The sequence below is a fragment of the Kogia breviceps genome, chromosome 2 (assembly GCF_026419965.1).
Source record: "Kogia breviceps isolate mKogBre1 chromosome 2, mKogBre1 haplotype 1, whole genome shotgun sequence".
In the NCBI taxonomy this organism is placed as follows: domain Eukaryota; kingdom Metazoa; phylum Chordata; class Mammalia; order Artiodactyla; family Physeteridae; genus Kogia; species Kogia breviceps.
Window position 1 is genome coordinate 16,525,985 of NC_081311.1, and position 21,336 is coordinate 16,547,320.

The 21,336-nt window shown below is 37.5% G+C and overlaps 1 protein-coding gene across 5 annotated transcripts in view; it reads right to left on the minus strand.

Annotated features, from left to right (window-relative positions):
• NHLRC2 (NHL repeat containing 2) overlaps positions 1 to 21,336 on the minus strand; it is a 66,750-nt gene that overhangs the window by 14,457 nt on the left and 30,957 nt on the right. For 3 of the 5 annotated variants that reach the window (XM_067024598.1, XM_067024597.1, XM_059054834.2), the window contains exons 5-8: positions 17,195 to 17,324; positions 4,302 to 4,401; positions 943 to 1,174; positions 250 to 372 (exon numbers count right to left, since the gene is read on the minus strand). In XM_067024598.1, coding sequence (XP_066880699.1) covers positions 250 to 372; positions 943 to 1,174; positions 4,302 to 4,401; positions 17,195 to 17,324 — 585 coding nt within the window. Of the gene's footprint in view, positions 1 to 249; positions 373 to 942; positions 1,175 to 4,301; positions 4,402 to 11,207; positions 11,271 to 17,194; positions 17,325 to 21,336 lie in introns of all 5 variants that reach the window. The other 2 variants (XM_067024596.1, XM_067024595.1) reach the window with 1 other exon arrangement.

A 21,336-nucleotide genomic window follows, 5' to 3' on the forward strand; every position in this document is an offset into this window, starting at 1 on the left:
CTTGCAATTCACAATTTTTGGCTACAGTCATTGGGAATTTGTTCAGTCCTTTCCCCCCAGCTCAGAGTACCATCACATCCTCTCTGCAAGAAAGGACCAAGAACAGAACAGAAAGGCTTACGTACAGTTGTCCAAAACTGTCATTCCTCGCTATATTTTAGTGGCAATTGTAGGAGGCTCACAGATCTTTCAGCATTTTAAATACCACAGGTGAAAAGCAGGGTATTGTATAATTCTTTCAAGACTCACCTTGTGATTATAAGAGTCTGCCACGTAAAGTAAATTCCTTTTCTTGTCCCAAGTTACTCCAAGTGGGTGTTGAAGCTTTGCATTGATTCCTACTCCATCAACATCACCAAAAGCAAATAAATTCTTTTATTTTTTTTTTAAAAAGAAAGAAACAGCATGTATTAAAATTTTTTTACAGTGCTTTGTTAGGGTATAAAGTGAAAATTAAGATAGCTGTATATGCTACTTAAAGGGGGGAAAGTCTGGTTTCATATAAATAGGGTTGGGCATTTGACTGAAATTAGAAAAAAATGATAGAATTCTGAACTTGAATTAATTTGTGGTGCTTAGGAATTTTATTCACAAAAATCACATATCTGATCAGGAACAGGTCAAGTTTACTGATCTGGTGCTCTTTCCACACTACTGCCAAATATCTAATCCACATTTTCCCCTTGCTTGGTAATCAATATTTTATCCTTCCTTTTTCCCTGAAACTTTGACATTTATATATAATCAAGTCGAGTCATTTTATTCCCTTAGGTGGTTTTGTTACTTGTTATTTCTTCATACTCACATCTCCTTTGGTTTGACTTCCATTTTAACATGGATAAGCCAAGAACTTTCTCCTTCCTAAATTTCATTAACTCTTCACAATTCAGAAAATCACAAGCTTGTTAAGCAGGCACACCACACGAGAGTGCTTTTCCTTACCATGGGGTCTCTCTCTCCTCCCACAAGGTGCTTCACTGCTCCATCTTTCAGCGAGACGGTTCTCACTGCACTGCTCTCACTATCCGCTACGAACAGGCAGCTCCAGGGATCCTCTGAGGCCAGAGAAAGACCTGAAGGTTGGGCAAAACCTGCTTTGTGAGGATATGAGTTATTTCGATTCTCTTCATTTCCACTTCCAGCAAACCGAAGGCAGGTTCCTTTTTTTAACTCACTAAAAAAGACAAATTCATAGGTGGAGTCAACATTGTTATACTGTGTCTAATTTCATTAAACAAATGAATGTAAATGATGAAATCAACAGTGATGACAGCATTATATACCAAAAAAAAAAAAAAAAAAATCCAGTGATCCTGGCCTAAATTGTGCAAATCACCTTTCACTGTCGTTTCTCATCATTAACTTATTTACTCACTGTGTAGGGACCTTTCTACCTTTTTTAATTTTTGACTTACATAAAAGTGAAACTATTCTCAATGGCAGGAGAGGAAATCACTGACAAAGTTAGAATAAGAATAAAGATCGTATCATTGATGGGATAGTTTTTTTCTTTTTCCTCCAAGTGATGAGAGACAGGTACAGCTAGATCCCACCTTTACTTCCTGACCTCTTCTTAGCCTCATGCAACATTTGGTTCTGAGAGGGAATTAAAAAGATCTAGGTAACCTCTTCTAGCTCTTGATAGTTTAAAGCTTAAATTTTCATTAAAAATGTTTTATTTTCTTGTATATCAGTAGAGACTAGGAAGAAGAATTAAAAGAATAATTTGTAAAAGATAGCCAGGTACTCATTTTAAGAAAATAATATTAGATGATTACACTGCTTTAACTAATTGATTGTACAAATCCATTTCTTATATACACTAGGGAAATTTCTATGTAAAGGACTATCGTAATGATTCCTTTTGTAATGCAGAGGAAGTTTTATACCTTGGTTTCTAAGTTTATGTCAGAGGAACTGTAAGGAAGGCATGGTGATGTCCTGGGTTGAGGGAAGGGAAGAAGCTGACTTCAGATGCAAACTAATGAGAGACTGTATGTATACCATTTCCTAATAGGGCACAACATGCAAAAGTCTAAAATGACCATCGTCTCATTTACTAGTTGATATGATCCCAATGCTAACTTAGGCAGGGAGCCGGGAGTGGAGGCAAAGGGATACAAAGTGTATAAATACAGCCATTTATTCAAGGAACTCGTAAAAATAACCTACTCAGAGAAATACATGTAATAACGAATATGCCAAACAAATAAAGGAGCTACAACAGTTTTAAAGAGGAGTTCCCTTAATTAAAGGTAGAAAGAGTGGGGAGAAACGGTAACTTCTAAAAGCTCAGGAGTTATTACCACTTGAAGATCAGTAACAAATAAAGATAAAGCGTCCTTAAAATTATAATACATGTCAATGTGATCCAAATGGACACTTTACTATTGCAAACAGGTGGCAACTCTACTTATGTGGAAATACAGTCCACTCTTGACCATCTAGCTCCAAGACAGCCATCGCTCACAACAGCATGTTCTGGTCATCTCTGCTACTACTTTTTCCCCCATCTTATATGTTATCGGTCCTGTCACTGTTTGGGCTACTATCGTCTCTGGCCTGGATAACAGCAACTGTCACACTCCAAACGCTGCCAGTGTTCTTTCAAAAACACAAATCTTATGTCACTTCCCAGCTTAAAACTTTCTATAAAGGTATGCAGAATAACTTTCAAATCTCTAAAAAAGACTCACAAGGCACTTCATGATCTGGCTGCTACTGACATCACTAGGGTCATTTCTTGCCTGGAAAACCTCTACTCTTCTGAACTCCTTTCTACTCTCTATCAGGTTTTAGTTTAGTACCATCTTCCAGGAAGCCTTCCTTGATACCTCAGATCTTATTTATATCAGGTGTTCCTCCTATTTATGTAAGGGACGACTTCAATTTAAAGGACTACTGCAGTGATTCCTTTTGCACACAGCACCTGTACCTCCCAACTATTTTTTGTTTGTTTGCTGATCTGATTCTTCCTCTGAAAACCCACTGAGGACAGTAACCACATCTTTTTTTATTCTTAATATAGTAAACATACCACTTCATCCCTACTGCCAAGCATGGTGCCTAGTTTGTTTAATAAATATTTGTTAGATGAATGATTAAATGTTGCCAAGCACTGTACAAAGCAACACACACATATACACTCTTTAGAATATCTGATATTTTGGATTATCTATATAACTGTCCCTTTCTACTGATAAAAGTAACTGAGGTGACTGGCACTTACTTTCTAGGGTGGTTTGACAGTCTTTATGGTCTATGACTTTCATTTATTTCCTCTGCAGACCCTTACTGAGCTCCTATCGTGTGTCAGATACTGTGCTAGGTACAGAGGACACAAAAGTGAATGAGAAAGGGTCCTTTCCTTTAAGAGGCAGTCTACTAGGAGAAAACAGTTATGTAAACAAATAAGTGCAAACAAAAACAGAAGGTGAGAGAGAGGGGTGAGAGGGAGGGAGAGGGGAAGAAGGGAGAGATGGGAGGGGAGGGCAGGGAAGGGGAAGGGAGGGAAAGAGAAAGGCTGGGGTGTTAGGGAGAATAGGAAAGGCTCTATAGAAAAAATACAAGAAAATCTGTAGAGACACTACTTTTCCATCTTTATATCCCCAACAGTGGCAGCAATGGTACCAACATTTATTGTACATGCCAGGCACTAGACTGAGCTCTTCACACATATTAAATTCTCAAAACAAGCCTATGAGGTAGATATAAATAAAGAAACTGAGGCATAGAAAGTTAAAGTGACTCTCCTAAACTCATGTAGATAATAAGTGGCAAAGCCAGGGCTCAATCTCAGGCCTGAATACAAAACCTGAGCTATTAACTACTCTGCTATGCAGTCTGCAAATATTTGAATTAATGATCAGGGATGTTAGAAATATGCATTAAAATAAAAGATGTTTTGTAGATGCTCGGTGGGACTGCTCTTCCCAAGCTCCCTAAAGTTGGGTGTGGTCACGAGCCTTACTTGGGCCGATGAAATGTGAGCAGAAGTGATGTGTGTCACTTCTGAGAAGTTTTCAGAGCCAGTGAGCAACTCACCACCTCTGTCTCTCTCTGCCAGGACAGCTGGCAGAGCTCCAGACGGTGGCTGCTGCATCGGCCTGGGGGGCAGAGCAGTGCTCCCCCAGCAAACAAACTTCATCGTAAGCCACCGAGGACCCGGCTGCTGGTTACGGGAGCACAGCCCAGCACACCAACTAGTATGCTGAGAGCTACGAGGATGGAGACTTCGGGAAAAGGAATGCTGTGAACGCCATGTTTACCCAAAGAGAGATGTTACCGATGTTACCACTTACTTTTTCTTTGGTAATCTGCCACAGTCCAACAGGAATGCCCATATCTGATGAGTCCCTGCCATGGCTATCCACAGAATGTCGTCTTTTTGGACCTCTGAACCTTTATGAAAATAAACAGTAATTACTATATGAATATATGGTTAATACAAACATTCCCAATCTTTCAGAAATTTAAATTAAGGGAAGACAGTAGTATGTTTATAAATCATCTGATATAAGTAAAAATATTTGCAATGTTTTAAGTCACTTTGGAAATTTTTCCATTTTCCTCGTGAAAAGTTTACTTCTTTAGACTTATAAATTTACATTCACAGAAATACGAAGTATTCTTAATAGCAAAATGTCCCTCTGCATCTCTGGGCACAATGTTTTTAAACATCTGATTTCTTATTTTATGTGACAGAAGAAATGGGTTGACACACACCCTCCAAAGAAACTCTGGCACTCAAGTACCTAAATTACATGCTTTAGGAATATAGGAATAGTTCTTTGAACAATTTCTCATGAAAGGACTGTATCTTTTAATAGTTTAAGAAGTGTATATTTCTACCCCAGTATTAGCTTTTAGACTTAGACTCACATCACTGCTGCTCTTTAAAAATCTACTGTTTAATTGTTGTGAACCTTTTTCAAAAAGATATGGTTGACATGTAATAAACCTAAGAGACAATATATTACAAGATAGTTGTTTTCTAAAATTAATAAATAATTTTGTTTTTTTAAGTCTGATATTACAATTTATTACAATGTGACAAGGCTCTGTTTCTCAAATTAATTCTATTTTTAAAATATTTAATTAAGCTGTATTCTGAAGCTACTTTTACATGTAGTTGAGACATTTTCACTAAAATAATTTGGTCAGACATATGCTAAAATAAATATCTTGGAAAGGCTATTTTATTTGTACTTTCTTTAACTTCAAGTAGTTGTGCCAGAAGGAATTTTTCTTCCTTAACTTGAATTACTTTCAAGTGTCTTTTAATTTAACAAAATTAAATTTTGTTTATTTAATTTAAATTTTGTTTAATTTAACAAAAATAATGTTGATGGTCAATAAACTGTGGTTGCTAAGTGCCAAGCACTTTACAGAGATTATCACTTAAATCTTCTCAAAAGGCCCTTCTTACAGGCCATTTACAAAAGAAACTGAGGCTTAGGTTAGCTAACTTGCCAGGATCACAGAGCTAGTAAATGAAGGAACTGGAATCCGAACCCAGGAAGTCCAACAAGAAAATCTATTTAGGGCTTCCCTGGTGGCGCAGTGGTTGAGAGTCCGCCTGCCGATGCAGGGGACGCGGGTTCGTGCCCCGGTCCGGGAAGATCCCACATGCCGCGGAGCGACTGGGCCCGTGAGCCGTGGCCGCTGAGCCTGTGCGTCCGGAGCCTGTGCTCCGCAACGGGAGAGGCCACGGCAGTGAGAGGCCCGCGTACAGCAAAAAATAAATAAAAAAATAAAAAAATAAGAAAATCTATTTAATGTTCTGCCTCTTTCGCTGTGTTAATTGCTATCATATGAAATCTAAAGGAAAGCAGTTTATTTCCATTTAATTTTTCATTCAAATATTTTTAATAAACATAAATTATATTAAAAGGGACGGTGGCATCCATATATCCTGGGGACTCAGTCTCTGCTTAGTCACTTTAGAACTAGATCAAAAGCTTTTCATTATTATATTCTTTTATTTTATTTTGCCCCTGCCATGCGAAGACAAAGGTTGAAGGTGACCATCTATAAGCCAGAAGAGAGCTCTCACCAGAAACCAATCATGCTGGCACCTTGACCTTGGACTTCTAGCCTCCAGAACTGTGAGAAAATAAAATTCTGTTGTTTAAGCCACCCAGTCTGTGGCATTTTGTTATGGCAGCCCGAACTAAGACATTCCCCCTGAGAATAGAAATGAGACAAGGAGATCTGCTATCAACACTTATTTAGCATCATACGAAGGTCCTAATTCATACAAGAAAAAGAAGCAAAAAGCATAAAGACTGGAAATAAAACTATAATCATTAGAAGATGACATGGGTTTAAAGCCTCTCTACTTGGCCAAAGAAGAGCTGTGTTGGTATATACAGGAGTGAAAGACCAGATCAGGTCTCCATTATCTACTTGTCCAAACAGGCCAGGCTAGTTCAACTAGGGTCTACCTATGAGGCCAAAGCTTCATCGTAATATTAGTGTGAGCATCTGTTTGGTTTTGGTCTCTGTGTACTTATTTCCTTTAGAAGCTGGAGGTATGAGAAATAGTGTAGAAGCAGAGGCTGTGTCAGGTCGGGATTCGGGAGTTTATGATTCTACATACCAGTTGATGAGGATGATAATGCCGACGGGGGGCATGGTGGTGAAAATGAAAACCATTCAGAACATTTCCTGTTTAAGGCACTGAGCTAATAATAAGCACTTTATATGGATTATTTCCTTTAACAACATTAGCAAGTCTAATTATTATCATCTCCATTTTATAAAGAAATTGAAATTCAAAGGGGTTAAATAATTTGTTGGTATTCACATAGCTAAACCTGGAATAATCATCCATTAGTGAGTCCAATTCCAGATTATCAGTGTTCTGATCGGAATGAAGGAACTACAGAAGTGAGCCTGTGCTCTTCTGGCCAATACTCTGCTTGGCCCATTCTCTTTTCCCTCCCTTCTGCCCCTGCACCATGGACTTAGCTGTGGATTCAGTCACCCACGTGCATTTTAATGTGTGATCAGAAATGGAGACCCGATCACATGCAGCGAGGCTTACACTCCAGTATTTGTGGCTATGTCACTCCTTCTACCCTCCTCTTCTCGTAGCCTCTGGAGTAGCCTGTGGCCGAATAATCCCTGTCAAGTATTTTTTCCAGTCCCTTGCTTTTCCATTTTTGGTTCGGTTCAGCTTATCAACATCTCCTTGAGATTTTTATGAGAATCTTACAGCAAACAACAATAACAACAGACACTTATACAGTACTTTCTATGTGCCAGGAACTGTTCTGGGTGCTTTCCATATATTAATTCTCATAATTCTCACAATAAGCATTTGAGGTAGACACTATTAGTATCTCCCATTTAGATGAGGAAACTGAGGCATCAAGAGGCTCAGTAACTTGTCCAAAGTCACACAACTACTAAGATGTGAAACGAATTAGAACCCAAGTGGTCTGGCCCCAGAGTCCAGGCTCATCACTTCCTTGCTAAACTGCCACTCAAGAAGTTTTTACCCTGCCTAACCATTTCACTGAGGGCTGAAGAGTTTGTTCTTGCAAATAAAATGGGAGTTTAAAAAGGGGGGGGTAGTCTGGCATTTATAATGTCTATCAAACTAATAAGAATCATGTTTATACTGTTCATCCTGGATTTTTAAATCTAAAGGATATAGTTGTGGGACTTCTCTGGTGGTGCAGTGGTTAAGAATACTCCTGCCGGGCTTCCCTGGTGGCGCCGTGGTTGAGAGTCCGCCTGCCAATGCAGGGGACATGGGTTCATGCCCCGGTCTGGGAAGATCCCACATGCCGCAGAGCGGCTGGGCCCGTGAGCCATGGCCGCTGAGCCTGCGCGTCTGGAGCCTGTGCTCCGCAACGGGAGAGGCCACAACAATATAACAGTGAGAGGCCTGCGTACCGGAAAAAAAAAAAAAAAAAGAATCCTCCTGCCAATGCAGGGGACATGGGTTCGATCCCTAGTCCGGGAAGATCCCACATGCCATGGAGCAACTAAGTCTGTGCCCTGCAACTACTGAGCCTGCGCGCCACAACTACTGAGCCCACGCTCTACAGCCTGCATGCCACAACTACTGAGCCCACGCTCTACAGACTGCATGCCACAACTACAGAAGCCTGTGCACCTAGAGCCTGTGCTCTGCAGCAAGAGAAGCCACCACAATGAGAAGCCCGCACACCACAACGAAGAGTAGCCCCCACTCACCACAACTAGAGAAGGCCCGTGCACAGCAACGAAGACCCAATGCAACCAAAAATAAATAAGTAAAATATAATAAAAAATAAAATTTCCATTCTGTTGGGAAGAAGTCTCTTGACTTTCCCCTCAGCTTAAAAAAAAAAAAAAGTATATAGTTGTATCACCAAGTATGGGTATTAGTTCCTTCTAACAAGAATGTGGCAATCATGAACATTTCAACCTTAAATTCAGAGTGCACTTGGGACTTCCCTGGTGGTTCAGTGGTTAAGAATTAGTCTGCCAATGCAGGGGACATGGGTTCGATGCCAGGTTCAGGAAGATCCCACATGCTGTGGAGCAACTAAGCCTGTGAGCCACAACTACTGAAGCCCATGTGCCTAGAGCCTGTTCTCTGCAACAAGAGAAGCCACCACAATGAGAAGCCCCTGTACCGCAACAAAGAGTAGCCCTGCTCGCCGCAACTAGAGAAAGCCTGCATGCAGCAACAAGGACCCAACACAACCAAAAGTAAATAAATAAAATAAATTTATTTTTTTAAAAAGTGTCCTTAGAATCACTGACTTACAGCAGTCACAAATTAAAAATAAAAAAGGACAATGCCAATAGCTAAAAAGGTTTTGGGAGTTAAGTATTTTTTTTTTAAGCGGTACGTGGGCCTCTCACTGTTGTGGCCGCTGCGGAGCACAGGCTCCGGACGCGCAGGCTCAGCGGCCATGGCTCACGGGCCCAGCCGCTCTGCGGCCATGTGGGATCCTCCCGGACTGGGGCACGAACCCGCATCCCCTGCATCGGCAGGCGGGCTCTCAACCACTGCGCCACCAGGGAAGCACAGGAGTTAAGTATTTTTAAAGGCAAAATCCCTCATAATTATCAATTATCAAAAAGGATTAGTGAAATAGTTTCAGAAAACAGGAACAAAATCAGCAAATGAAATATGAATATAAAAATTACCTGCAGTCCAGCTTTTACAAATTCTGTTATTTTAAGCAACTATGATCAAAATAGATCCCACTGACTAGAACCCTCTTAATGGCATCTGTGAAATCATCCATTAGTGTAAATGTTTTTTTCTGTACAGCTTATAAATCTCCCCTGTAAAGCAAAGCCTTAATCCACTAGGAAAAAGCAACAAAGTCTGTCACTGCCAGGGTGCAGGAAAAGACTAATTATAACTGGAGGAGGGGCAGAGGAAAAAAAAAAAATCTCTCTACCTGTGGAGGAGGGGCAAGGAAATGTCTTTGGCCAAAGACCCCAGACACCAAGTAGAGATTTCCCACTGCTGGGAGAGAAGCAGGAAACGCTTCAAAACCACTCACAAATAGAAGACAGAGTTTAGCTGCCAGAGAGGGAAGGAACAGAATCACTGAAAAAGCTCTAAGCTCTCCACCTCATTTCATGCAGGCCCAGGCACACAGTACCTCCCTAAGACTGAGGCTCACCAGAACAACAGAGAACTCTCCCTTAGCCCCAATGCAACCTAGTACAGAAAGACAGCAGCAGTCTATCCTTTGGGGATCTGTGCTGGCTGACTGAAAGCTGACGGTGGAGTACTAACACTAAGAAAAGGTCTCTAGCATCTGACCCCCCAGGCTTAGGCAACAGCCCACTTCTAGAGGACTGTGAAAGCCATGGTAATTTGACAGAACTCACAGCAATAATAAAATCCAGATCCAGGCCAGCTTCTGACTAAATTGACTCGAGCTCCCATAATAATGACAAATACTATTGATCTCAGCCTCTACAGTTCCATGCATGACTGGAATTTAACAAAAAATGAGAAGATGAACATAAATGTAAGCAAAACAAAATAAAAAAACAAACAAAAAACCATTTTCAAGAGACAAAGCAATCAACAGAAACAGACTCAGAGCTGACCTGAAATTTAGATCTATGACATAGACTTTTTTTTTTTTTTTTTTTTTTTTGCCACACGCGGGCCTCTCACTGCTGCAGCCTCTCCCGTTGCGGAGCACAGGCTCCGGACACACAGGCTCAGTGGCCATGGCTCACGGGCCCAGCCGTTCCACGGCACATGGGATCCTCCCAGACCAGGGCACGAACCCGTGTCCCCTGCATCAGCAGGCGGATTCTCAAACACCGCGCCACCAGGGAAGCCCTAAGACATAGACTTTGAAATCACTATGCTTACTCTGGTAAAGGATCTAGAGAAAAAGATGGCCAACATACCTAAATAGATGGGGAATTTGAGCAGATAGATGAAATCTCTAAGAAATATTAAAATGGAAATACTATTAGAAGAAGAATAATATCAGAAATGAAAAATTCCTTCAACAAGCTCATCAGTTGACTAGACACAGCTGAGGAAATAATCAATGACCCTAAAGATAAATCAACAGAAAATATGCACACTGAAACACAAAGAGAATAAAGGGTGAAAATTTAAAAAAACCCCAAATCATAATATGTAAAAGTTGTTGAATATAATATTAGAATCTAACATATGAGTAAATGAAACCCCAGAAAGAAAAGAAAGGAGCAGAAAAACTATTTGAGAAGATAATGGTTGAGAATTTTTCCAAATAACGAAAGACATCAAGAATCCTAAGCAGGATAACTCCTAGACATATCAATCAAACTGCTGAAAACCAAAGAGAAAATCTTGAAGGCAGCCAGAGGAAAAAACACAGTTTTTTATACTAAGGAACTAGGAAAAGAATTTAATCAGACTTCTTGTTTATACTATGAAAGCTATAATACAGTGGAATGACATCTTTAAAATATCAAAGAAAAAAAAAGCCAATCCAGACTTATTTATGGAGTAAAAATAGCTTTCAAAAATGAATGCTAATTACTTTTTCAGACCCTCCCCCTCCAAAGAAAGGGCCAAGAGAAATCATTGTTAGCAGACATGTGCTACAAGAAACGTTAAAGTTAGTTCTTCATGCAAAAGCAAAATTATTCCAGCCAGATACGGGATTTTTAAGAAAACAGCAACTTTGGGAACACAGTTTGGCAGTTTCTTATAAAATTACACATACATTTACCATATGATCTAGCAATTTCATTCCTAAGCATTTGCCCAAGAGAAAATATGTCCACATAAAAAACTGTACACAAACGTTTACAGAGGCTTTAATCATAATTGCCATAAACCAGCTGAAATGCTTACCAACTGGTGAATTAATAAAGAAACTGTGGTACAGCTGTACAATGGAATACTACTCAACAATAAAAAAGAACTACTGATACATGCAAGAACATGGATGAATCGCAAAAGATTGTGGTAACTGAAAGAAACCAGACATACAAAACTATACTGAGGAACAAGAAATCATTGTTGCCAGTGGATGGAGTGGGTAGAGTGGGTGGTAGAGGGGGAGGGAGGGAGACTGAACAGAGTCATAAGAGAACTTTTTGGGGTGATGGAAATATTCTATATCTTGATTGTAGCAATGGTTATAAAGATTCTTCATAATGGAACTTACACCTATTAAGAGTAAATGTTACTTTCTGTAAATTATTACCTCATCATTCAGACTGAAAAAAAAACCTTATAAACACCAAGTCAGTGTGATAATAGTTATTCAGATATAAATATACCACAACTGTTTTTATTTTGTTAAAATAAACACACACTAGTCACATTATATAAAATTTATTCCTCAAAAAAATTTTGTATCACCTGATAAGAGGATAAATGTATTTTATTTAGAGCATATTAATGGAAGTCAGAGAAGCGTATCATCTAAGCTGTAGATTACCAGACTAGCATACTAAATAGCTGGATTTCAGTCATTAAAGGTCAAGTAAGTACAACTAAATTTCTATCTAGGGAAATGCTGATTAAAGGGCCAAGGAAGGTTAATGGGATTTGGGCACACTATCCTTTCTGTAAATGATTTTAAATCAGGTGAAGTCTGAAGTACTTAGAGACTAGCAGGGGTTCTGACCTTTATGATAAAAAAAATTCTCGGGTTATTGTCTGGCGTGAGTGGAGACAGCACAGACTTGATATGCATTTTAGTAACATGGCAATGTTTCTGGTGAAAAAATGAATTTATTGGAGTTATTTTAAATAATTTTTAGTGCATTATAAAGTTTTCACCATATTTAGAGTGGTAATCAAAAATGGACAAAGAAGGGGCTTCCCTGGTGGTGCAGTGGTTGTGAGTCCGCCTGCTGATGCAGGGGACACAGGTTCGTGCCCCGGTCCGGGAGGATCCCACATGCCGCGGAGCGGTTGGGCCCGTGAGCCATGGCCGCTGAGCCTGTGCGTCCGGGAGAGGCCGCAACAGTGAGAGGCCCGCGTACCACACACACAAAAAAATCTGTTAATCATAAAACTAAAAATGCTTTAAGAACTATAAATGTACATTTATAGAATGTACATTTATAGAATGTACATTTTTTTGTGTGTGTGGGCCTCTCCACTGTTGCGGCCTCTCCCGCTGCGGAGCACAGGCTCCGGACGCGCAGGCTCAGCGGCCATGGCTCACGGGCCCAGCCGCTCCGCGGCATGTGGGATCTTCCCGGACCGGGGCACGAACCTGCGTCCCCTGCATCGGCAGGCGGACTCTCAATCACTGCGCCACCAGGGAAGCCAGATTAACAGATTTTTTTTTCCCACATGGATCATACCCAATCACTTCAGTAAATTATTCTACTGGATTTATTTACTTCTACTTTTATTTCAAAAAGTATTCAGGTAGTTTACAAGAAATAAACCCTAGTAAGATAAATAAATTTAAATTAAGAAAATTGAAGCAATTGGTAAATAAAGTAGAAAAGAAAGATGCAGCCAAGTAATATTAAAAAATGAATGTCATGTTTCCGTTACACTTTGCTAGAGACAAACCTGTCTCTAAGTTTCCTAGGAATCAATATAACAGTGCAAACACAATCAGTTATGATATTCAAATTATCCAGGAGCTTAAAAACAAACTTGATACTTAGAAAAAAACAATTATCTATAACACAGAAAAATTCTCTAGTAGATAATCAGAGAGGTTATTTATAAGATAACTGAAATTAGCAGCAAACCCTTATAGTAAAAACAGTTCAGAAGTCCCATAGGACTGTGTTTTGATGAAATATACAATATGAAACATATACACATATAAATGAATATAAGATATGTTGATGTGTTAATGTATTTTTAAATGAATGACATGATGTCAAAATATAGGTTAGTAAAAACAATTTTAAGGAGAGCAATTATTCTATGATCCAATTTCCCCATACCCTGACAATATGCATTAATCCAGGATTAGACTTCAGAGTGATTTAAAGCAGTGGCTCTTAAAATGTTTTGGGGTAACACACCACTTTGAAACTCTGATGAGAATCTGACCAATTCCCCCAAAACTTAAAACTTAAATAGAATTTCTGGGAAATTTAAGTACTTCACAAAATCTAACCATGAATGCCTTGGGTATAACTCAAGGTTAAAAACTCTTGTAGTCATTGTGATTATAGGTCCTTCATACAGTACTTGAAAACCATTTTCTCTCAGCATTTTGAAAGGTCTTGAGCTAATTTAACTGCATTCAAGATTACTCCTCTTATATGGGGAGGCGGAAGGGTAAGCTGTGAGGAAGTGAGAGAGTGGCAGGGACATATACACACTACCAAATGTAAATTAGATAGCTAGTGGGAAGCTGCCGCATAGCACAGGGAGTTCACCTCTGGGCTTTGTGACGACCTAGAGGGGTGGGATAGGGAGGGTGGGAGGGAGGGTGACACAAGAGGGAAGAGTTATGGGAACATATGTATATGTATAACTGATTCACTTTGTTGTAAAGGAGAAACTAACACACCATTGTAAAACAGTTATACTCAAATAAAGATGTTAAAAATAAATTAATTAATTAATTAAAAGATTACTCCTCTTGCCAAGTACCTGGAGTGAAGCTAATTTAAACTATAAGTTAAATGTGGAACCATATGCTTTTAATCATCTGTTGAGCTAAGGAAGGATTCACTTCCTTTTCTAAAAGCTGAGTTTAATAAAGACACAAGCCTCAGCACATCACTCCAGTTGGAAGCTGAGGGAGTACTTGTCAACAGAGCCAATATTTTCCTTGGAAAGCAATTTGGGTACAGTCTCAATACGAGATAAACAACCAGAAATTCCATGCCATAAAGTATGACTGAAAAATTTTTAGCCTAAAAAAATATGTAAGTACTCTATTAAATAAATCCAACTTAGTAAAGCATCCGGTGAAGTACACCCTGTTTTTAAGCAACGTAAATTCTGAAATATGTAACAGATTGAATTACTGGTCTCAGGTCTTTATTCCTCTGTGGTAATAATACAACCACACCCTTGCCATTGCCTCACTGTAGGCAAAGTACATATCCCTGCCCCATAACTTTGAACTTAGTTATGTGACTTGCTTTAATGACAGTAGGTAAGCAGATATGACATGAGCTAAGGCTTTAAATGTGTGTAACTGGGCTTACTCTCCTGTGCTCCTGCCTTTTGCCAAAAGAATATACCTCAGTCAGCTACGGGCTCAAGGAAAAGGAGAAACAAATGGAGCAGATCTGGACCCCAAAAACAGTCTGGAACCAAGCCCAGGCTCAGCCTTGATCAACTGAACCCCAACCCTGTATGTAAGTGAGAAATAAAGGTTTAGGTTTATATGAGCTTGGGGATGATTTCTTATGAAGCTTTACTGTGGCAATTACTGACAGTAAATACAGGCTGTAAGATGTAAAATAGAAATATCAATAACTGAATTGTTATATGGACTATTAACTATAAATCACTGGGGGCTTACATATTAAGAGAATTTTTTTTTCCTTGAGGGAAGGTAATAGCATACCAAAATAACAGTTCTCATCCACTTTGACTATTTTACTAACAGATGTATTTCAGACTGTTTTTCCATCTATAATATTATGTTCAAATAGCTCAGGTGTGAACCAAAAGCAGGGAGGCAAGACCGGTTAAGTCCTAATGGGGGTGAGTTATCTTTAACCCTGAAATTATTTAGAACTGCTGGTGCATGGTGATAAAAAGAAGATCGAGGTGCAGTTGGTTTTCTTATTGTTTTTAAAATCTCTACACGTAATACATCCCCTTACTGATTGCTCTCGAGACACACTGCTCCCTCTACCTTCTCCACCCCTCCCCACTGTGAGCCACTAAAACGACGCATCATTATTAGGGCACCAAATTCCAAAAATGGAATTTTCAAAAAAAACTTACACAAAATACCTAAGTTACATATATTAAGTGCAGGCAGTACCAGGAGTTCATTCAGTTACTTTATAAACATTAAAAGCTTTATAAAAAGTTAATCACAATGAAAGAATTAAGGTCTTTGAATTATAACCAAATTGGCATCATAAAAAATTATCTCAAATGTAAAATCATCCAACTAAGATGGTGCTTAAGTCACTCTATAAATATATTAAAATCATACAAACCATTTAGCTCTAAGTTCCATTTTCAATATATTCTACTAAATTTCTTTCTTCATTACTCTGGTTTTAAACATGTAGAATAACCATGTCAGCAACGCTGAGGGCCAGTGAAAAATAAGAGTACTAGCGCTCCTGGATTATCTTTTAGTCAAGTAATATATAGGTAATAAAGATGGTAAAAATAAGGCAAATTCATTTTCAATTATCTAAGTAATTCAGTAGGATAAAGTTTTTACTTTTTAAATTAAGTTTTATTTTTTAATTTTAACTTTTTCTTCCAGTTTTATTTATATAATTGACATATATAGCACTGTATAAATTTAAGATGTACAACATAATGATTTGACTTACCACATCATGAAATAATTACATTAAGTTTAGTGAATATCCATCACCTCATATAGATTAAAAAAGAAAAGAAAAAACAATTTTTTTCCTTGTGATGAGAACTCTTAGGATTTATTCATCATAATAACTTTCATACACACATACAGCATTGTTAGTTATATTAACCATGTTGTATATTATAGCCCTACTTATGTATTTCATAACTGGAATTTTGTACCTTTTGACCACCTTCATCCAAACCCCTACCCCTGCCTCTGGTGACCACAAATCTGATCTCTTTTTCTATACGTTTGTTTGTTTTTTGAAGTATAATCGACTGCAACTCTATGATAGCTCCTGGTATACAACATAGTGATTTGATATTTCTATACATTCCAAAATGATCACCATAAGTCTAGTTACCAAAGATATTTTATTATTATTGACTATATGCCACATGTTGTACATTGCATCCCTGTGACTCATTTCTTTTGTAACTGAAAATTTGTACCTCAATTTTCCTCACCTATTTCACTCATCCCCACCATCCCGTTCCCTGTTTGTTGTCTGTATCTATGACTCTGTTTCTGTTTTGTTATGTTTGCTCATTTGCTTTTAGATTCCACATATAGGTGAAATTACATAGTATTTGTCTTTCTCACCCTCTAGGTCCATTCATGTTGTCACAAATGGCAAGATTTCATTCTTTTTTATGGCTGAGTAATATTCCATTGTATATAGGTAAAGTTTTTTTTAACTACTCAAAAGAAGCTATAATAATTAAATAAAAATTTTATTGACAATCTAAAAAAAACCCCACTGTCATTTCTTGATTTTTCACACGGCAGTAAATAAAAAGGACATTGTTAAACAGTATAGTGCGTGAATAATCTTTTGAAATTCTGAATATATATATATATATAATATATATATAATATAATCTGTCCAATTTCAGAATATTCAGAACTATCTTAATTGAAAGCTGCAACTAAGATGAAATTCTTTAACATTAGAGAAACACATACCCTATCTTGTGTATAAAATATAATATGTATGTAATGTTACATGTTATATATAATGATATATTTACTCTATCTTCTATATATTACTGCTGGCTTTGTTTTTATGCAATTAACAAATCCCAAGTCATTGGTATAAAAGCATAAAATAACTAGTAAAAGAATTAATCCAAATGAATGTTCCCATAATATCTTAAAAATCTTACTTTTACTTAGCAAAATTTACTTATATTTAATAGCAAAACTTTACATACCGGACCTTCCAAACACTACATCCCAGGGAGAACTGATGGGCTGTTCTTCTCCTTTAGCTCCACCTTCTTTATCTGTACCTTGAATTCCAATGCCAGCTACAGTGCTCACCATCTCAGCTTCTAGGTCAATCTACAGACATTAATACAGGTTTTATGCAATGCATCTATTTCCAGTAGAACATACAGAAAACATGTACCTTATTTACAGTATGTGTGAACTTATATGTTAACTAATAAAACTGAGTGGTTTTTAGTGTGTAAAAAAAAAAAAAACATGTGCAACATAAATACTTGTTAAAAAACGCTTCAAAAAAAGGCTAATCGGGCTTCCCTGGTGGCGCAGTGGTTGAGAATCCGCCTGCCGATGCAGGGGACACAGGTTCGTGCCCCGGTCCGGGGAGATCCCACGTGCCGCAGAGCGGCTGGGCCCGTGAGCGATGGCCAATGGGCCTGTACATCCGGAGCCTGTGCTCCACAAAGGGAGAGGCCACGACAGTGAGAGGCCCGCATACCACACACACACACAAAAAAAAAAAATTAAAAAAAAAAAAAATGCTAATCAAGTACATGGTGACCTTGTTATTGAAATGCATAAAACTCAGTCCTTTTCATTTCTCCATCTGTCCATTCCCCCACTTTCCTCTTACTCCCCTCCCTCATCACGCCTCTACCAGAACTGCTGTTATTTCATCTCAACTATAAAATATTTTAAAAGAAGGTGAAATTTGAAAATTTAAAGCAGAATCAAGGAAAAACACTTGCTTCTTAAATTAAATGTATGTATTTCAATTATGCTTGGCACATATGGAGCTTAATATGTGGTAAGAACTAACCCAAGTATCATCCATCCATCCACCCATCTTAATAACCCTATGACTGTGATTTTGATTACTTTAGAGGAAACTGAGGCACAGTTTATTAAGTAAGATCCCAAGATCCCACAGCTAGTAAGTCAAGGATCTTGAATTTGAACCAGTTCTAGCTCTACTATGTTATATTGCCTCTGCTTCATAAACCAAAAAAATCAATGCATTCTACTGAAAAAAGATGCTCTGGTTTCATCTCCTGAGACACTTTCAACATTTTATCATGAAAATTTTCAAACACAGAGAAAGATGAAAGAATATTGCATCAAACAGCCATAGATCAACAGTTCACTGACTTGCTCCATCACATCTCATCCAGCTATCAATCCTTCAATTCATTTACATCTTTTGATGCATTTTAAAGTAAATCATAAACATTAGTACACTGTCATTAACCAGAGTTCCATATTTTTTCAGATCTTTTCCTTTTTTGAAGCAAAACTTACAACGAAATGCACAAATCTTAAGTGTATCACCTGATAAATTCTCAAAAATACATACACCTGTGTGGCCTCAACTTATATAAAGACACAGAGTGTTACCTTCACTCCAGAAAGTTCCCTCATACCTCTTTCCAGTCATTCTTGACCCCAGTGGCAAACAGTGTTAATTTTTTTTTCCCATCACTGATTTAGTTGTAACTCTTCTAGGATTTCAGATAAATGGAATCATACAGTAGTGAACTCTTTTGTGTGAGGCTTCTTTCATTTAACATGTTTGAGATTTATTCATGTTCCTTTTTATTGCTGAGCAGTATTCCATATAAGGAATACATCACAGTTCATTTCTATATTTTCTTACTGACAGACAGCTGGGCTATTTCCAGTTTGGGGGCCTTCAAATAGAGTTGCTATTAATATTCTTGAATAAGCCTTTTTGTGGACATGCTTTCACTTCTCCTGGGTACACACAGAGGACTATAACTGCTATGTTATAGAGCAAGTATATGATTCGTTTGATTAAAAAACTCCCCAAAGGTTTTCTCCAGTGCTCTATCATTTTCTGTTCCCACCAATGATATATGAGAGTTCAACCTGCTCCACATCCTTGCCAATCTACGGTATTGTCAGTCTTTTAAATGTTAACCATTATACTGGATATACAGTGGTATTTCACTGTGGTTTGAACGTACATTTCCTTCTCAGCTTATGATGTTGATCACTTTTTTATGTGCTTGTGGTCATTCTTATATCTTCTTTTGAAAAATATTCAAATCTTTGGCTCATTTTTCAATGGTCTGTCTTCTCGAAGCCTTTATATTTCATAGATACTAATCCCCTATATAGATGTGTTTTTGTGAATTTGTGACTATTTTCTGACAGCCTGTGGCTTTTCACTTTAACAGTGAAGCTTAATAGAAGTCTTACATTTAGATAAATTTGAATTTACAGGTTTTTTTCTTTTATGATTATTGTTTCTATGTCCTGTCTTTGAGAAACTTTTACCTACATGCAAGTCACAAGGATACTCTCATATTTTCTTGTAAAAGCTTCATAGTTTTAGCATTTACATTTAGGTCTGTGATGCATCTTGAATCGATGTTTGTATATGGTGTGTAAACTAGGGGTCATGTTTATTTTTTCCCCATGCTGGTATATAGTTGTTCAAGCATCATGTGCAAAAATGACTTTCCTTTCTCCCCTGATTGATTTCATGTTTTTTAGAAAATCAAGTGACATGTATACACTGATGTGTATACAATTGATGACTTATCAGAACCTGCAATACAAGAAAACAAACAACTAATACTAAACTTTCTTTGGGTTATTTGTATGGAAATATGTTAATATAAATGTTTCAGACATTACATGAAATTTCTAAAAATCTTATATGTTCTGGTATAATGTTATAAGTCATAATTCTAGTTATTACTTTAAAATGTATATCTCAGAAATAACTAAATTTCCTTGTCAATTGCATTATTATCAACTTTCATCAAATCTTTAACCGTGGTCATTTTTAAGTCTTTTGTCATTTACAGACAGTTCTGGGTGTACTCTGATGCTTTTGCAAAAATGTTCCTATAAAAGGGTTTCATCTTCAAGGAATTCATGTAAAAAGACTGACAAGTACAGGTTTCTGGTAACTGACTATACGGCTGAACTGAAAGAATAAGCATTTTCAGAACTCTAATGGAAAACTGACGCATTCATAAAAGTGCTGACAAAAGATCAAGATGAAAAAAAATTAATTACATGGGACTGAGTGAACTGATGAGGATGACTATAATTTTTGTGACTTTCTGTTTGAATAAAATAAAAATTCCACAAGGACTCAGAGGCAAAAAATATACAAATCAATTTTCACTGCAGAGTAAAGGAGCTGTTACAGTGGAGGATGACTGGACTGAATGTCAATATTATGACACAGTATAAGTGTGTTTCGTGTTTGGTAATTGCAATCATTGTTGCTTTTGTTGCGGTCATCCATTTACAATGCTTGGTGTCAGTTTATTTATCTCTTGTAAAAATAAAATACAGTGTGTGTGTGTGTGTGTGTGTGTGTGTGTGTGTGAAAAAAAGAGGAGTTTTCAGTTAGCTAATTGATAGTTATGCTCTATAGAAATAGTATTTTGGAAGCAATATTCTGATTACCACTTATCCAGGTGATTAACATATACCTCAAGGAAAAGAAATCCTAGTATGGCGTTCTCTTTCAGTAAGTGCACACTTCTTAAAATGACTCCCATGAATACCGACACCCAAAGACTGAAATTCATTTTTTTCCACTTTTCTCCCAAACCCACATCACCAAAATTCCAAGCTATTACCTTAGAGCTTCTTGTAAATAAATAAAAAGAAAATCAAGTAACTGCACAGGTGTAAGGCTACTTCTAGGTGCTGCATTCTTTTTTACTGATCTATATATCTATCCTTATGAAAGTATGACATTGTCTTGATTAGTACATAGTACAGCATTAATATATAGCATAGCATTATAGCAAATCTTGAAATCAGGTAGTGTAAATCTTACAACTTTGTTCTTTTTCAATATTGTTTTAGATATAATGATCCTTTGCTTGCATTTCCACATAAATTTTGGAACCCATTTGTTAATATCTACCAAAAAAGCCTGATGGCATTTTAATTGGGACTGCACTGAATCTATAGATCAATATAGAGCAAACTGAATTTTAATAGAGGTTTTCAATCCAATATCAAATTAATTTTTGTCAGCAATTTTTATAGTTTGTAGTATACGGGGCTTGTATGTACTTCTAAAAACTTGTATTTTATTTTGGTTGCTATGTAAACAGAATTTTAAAATTCCATTTCC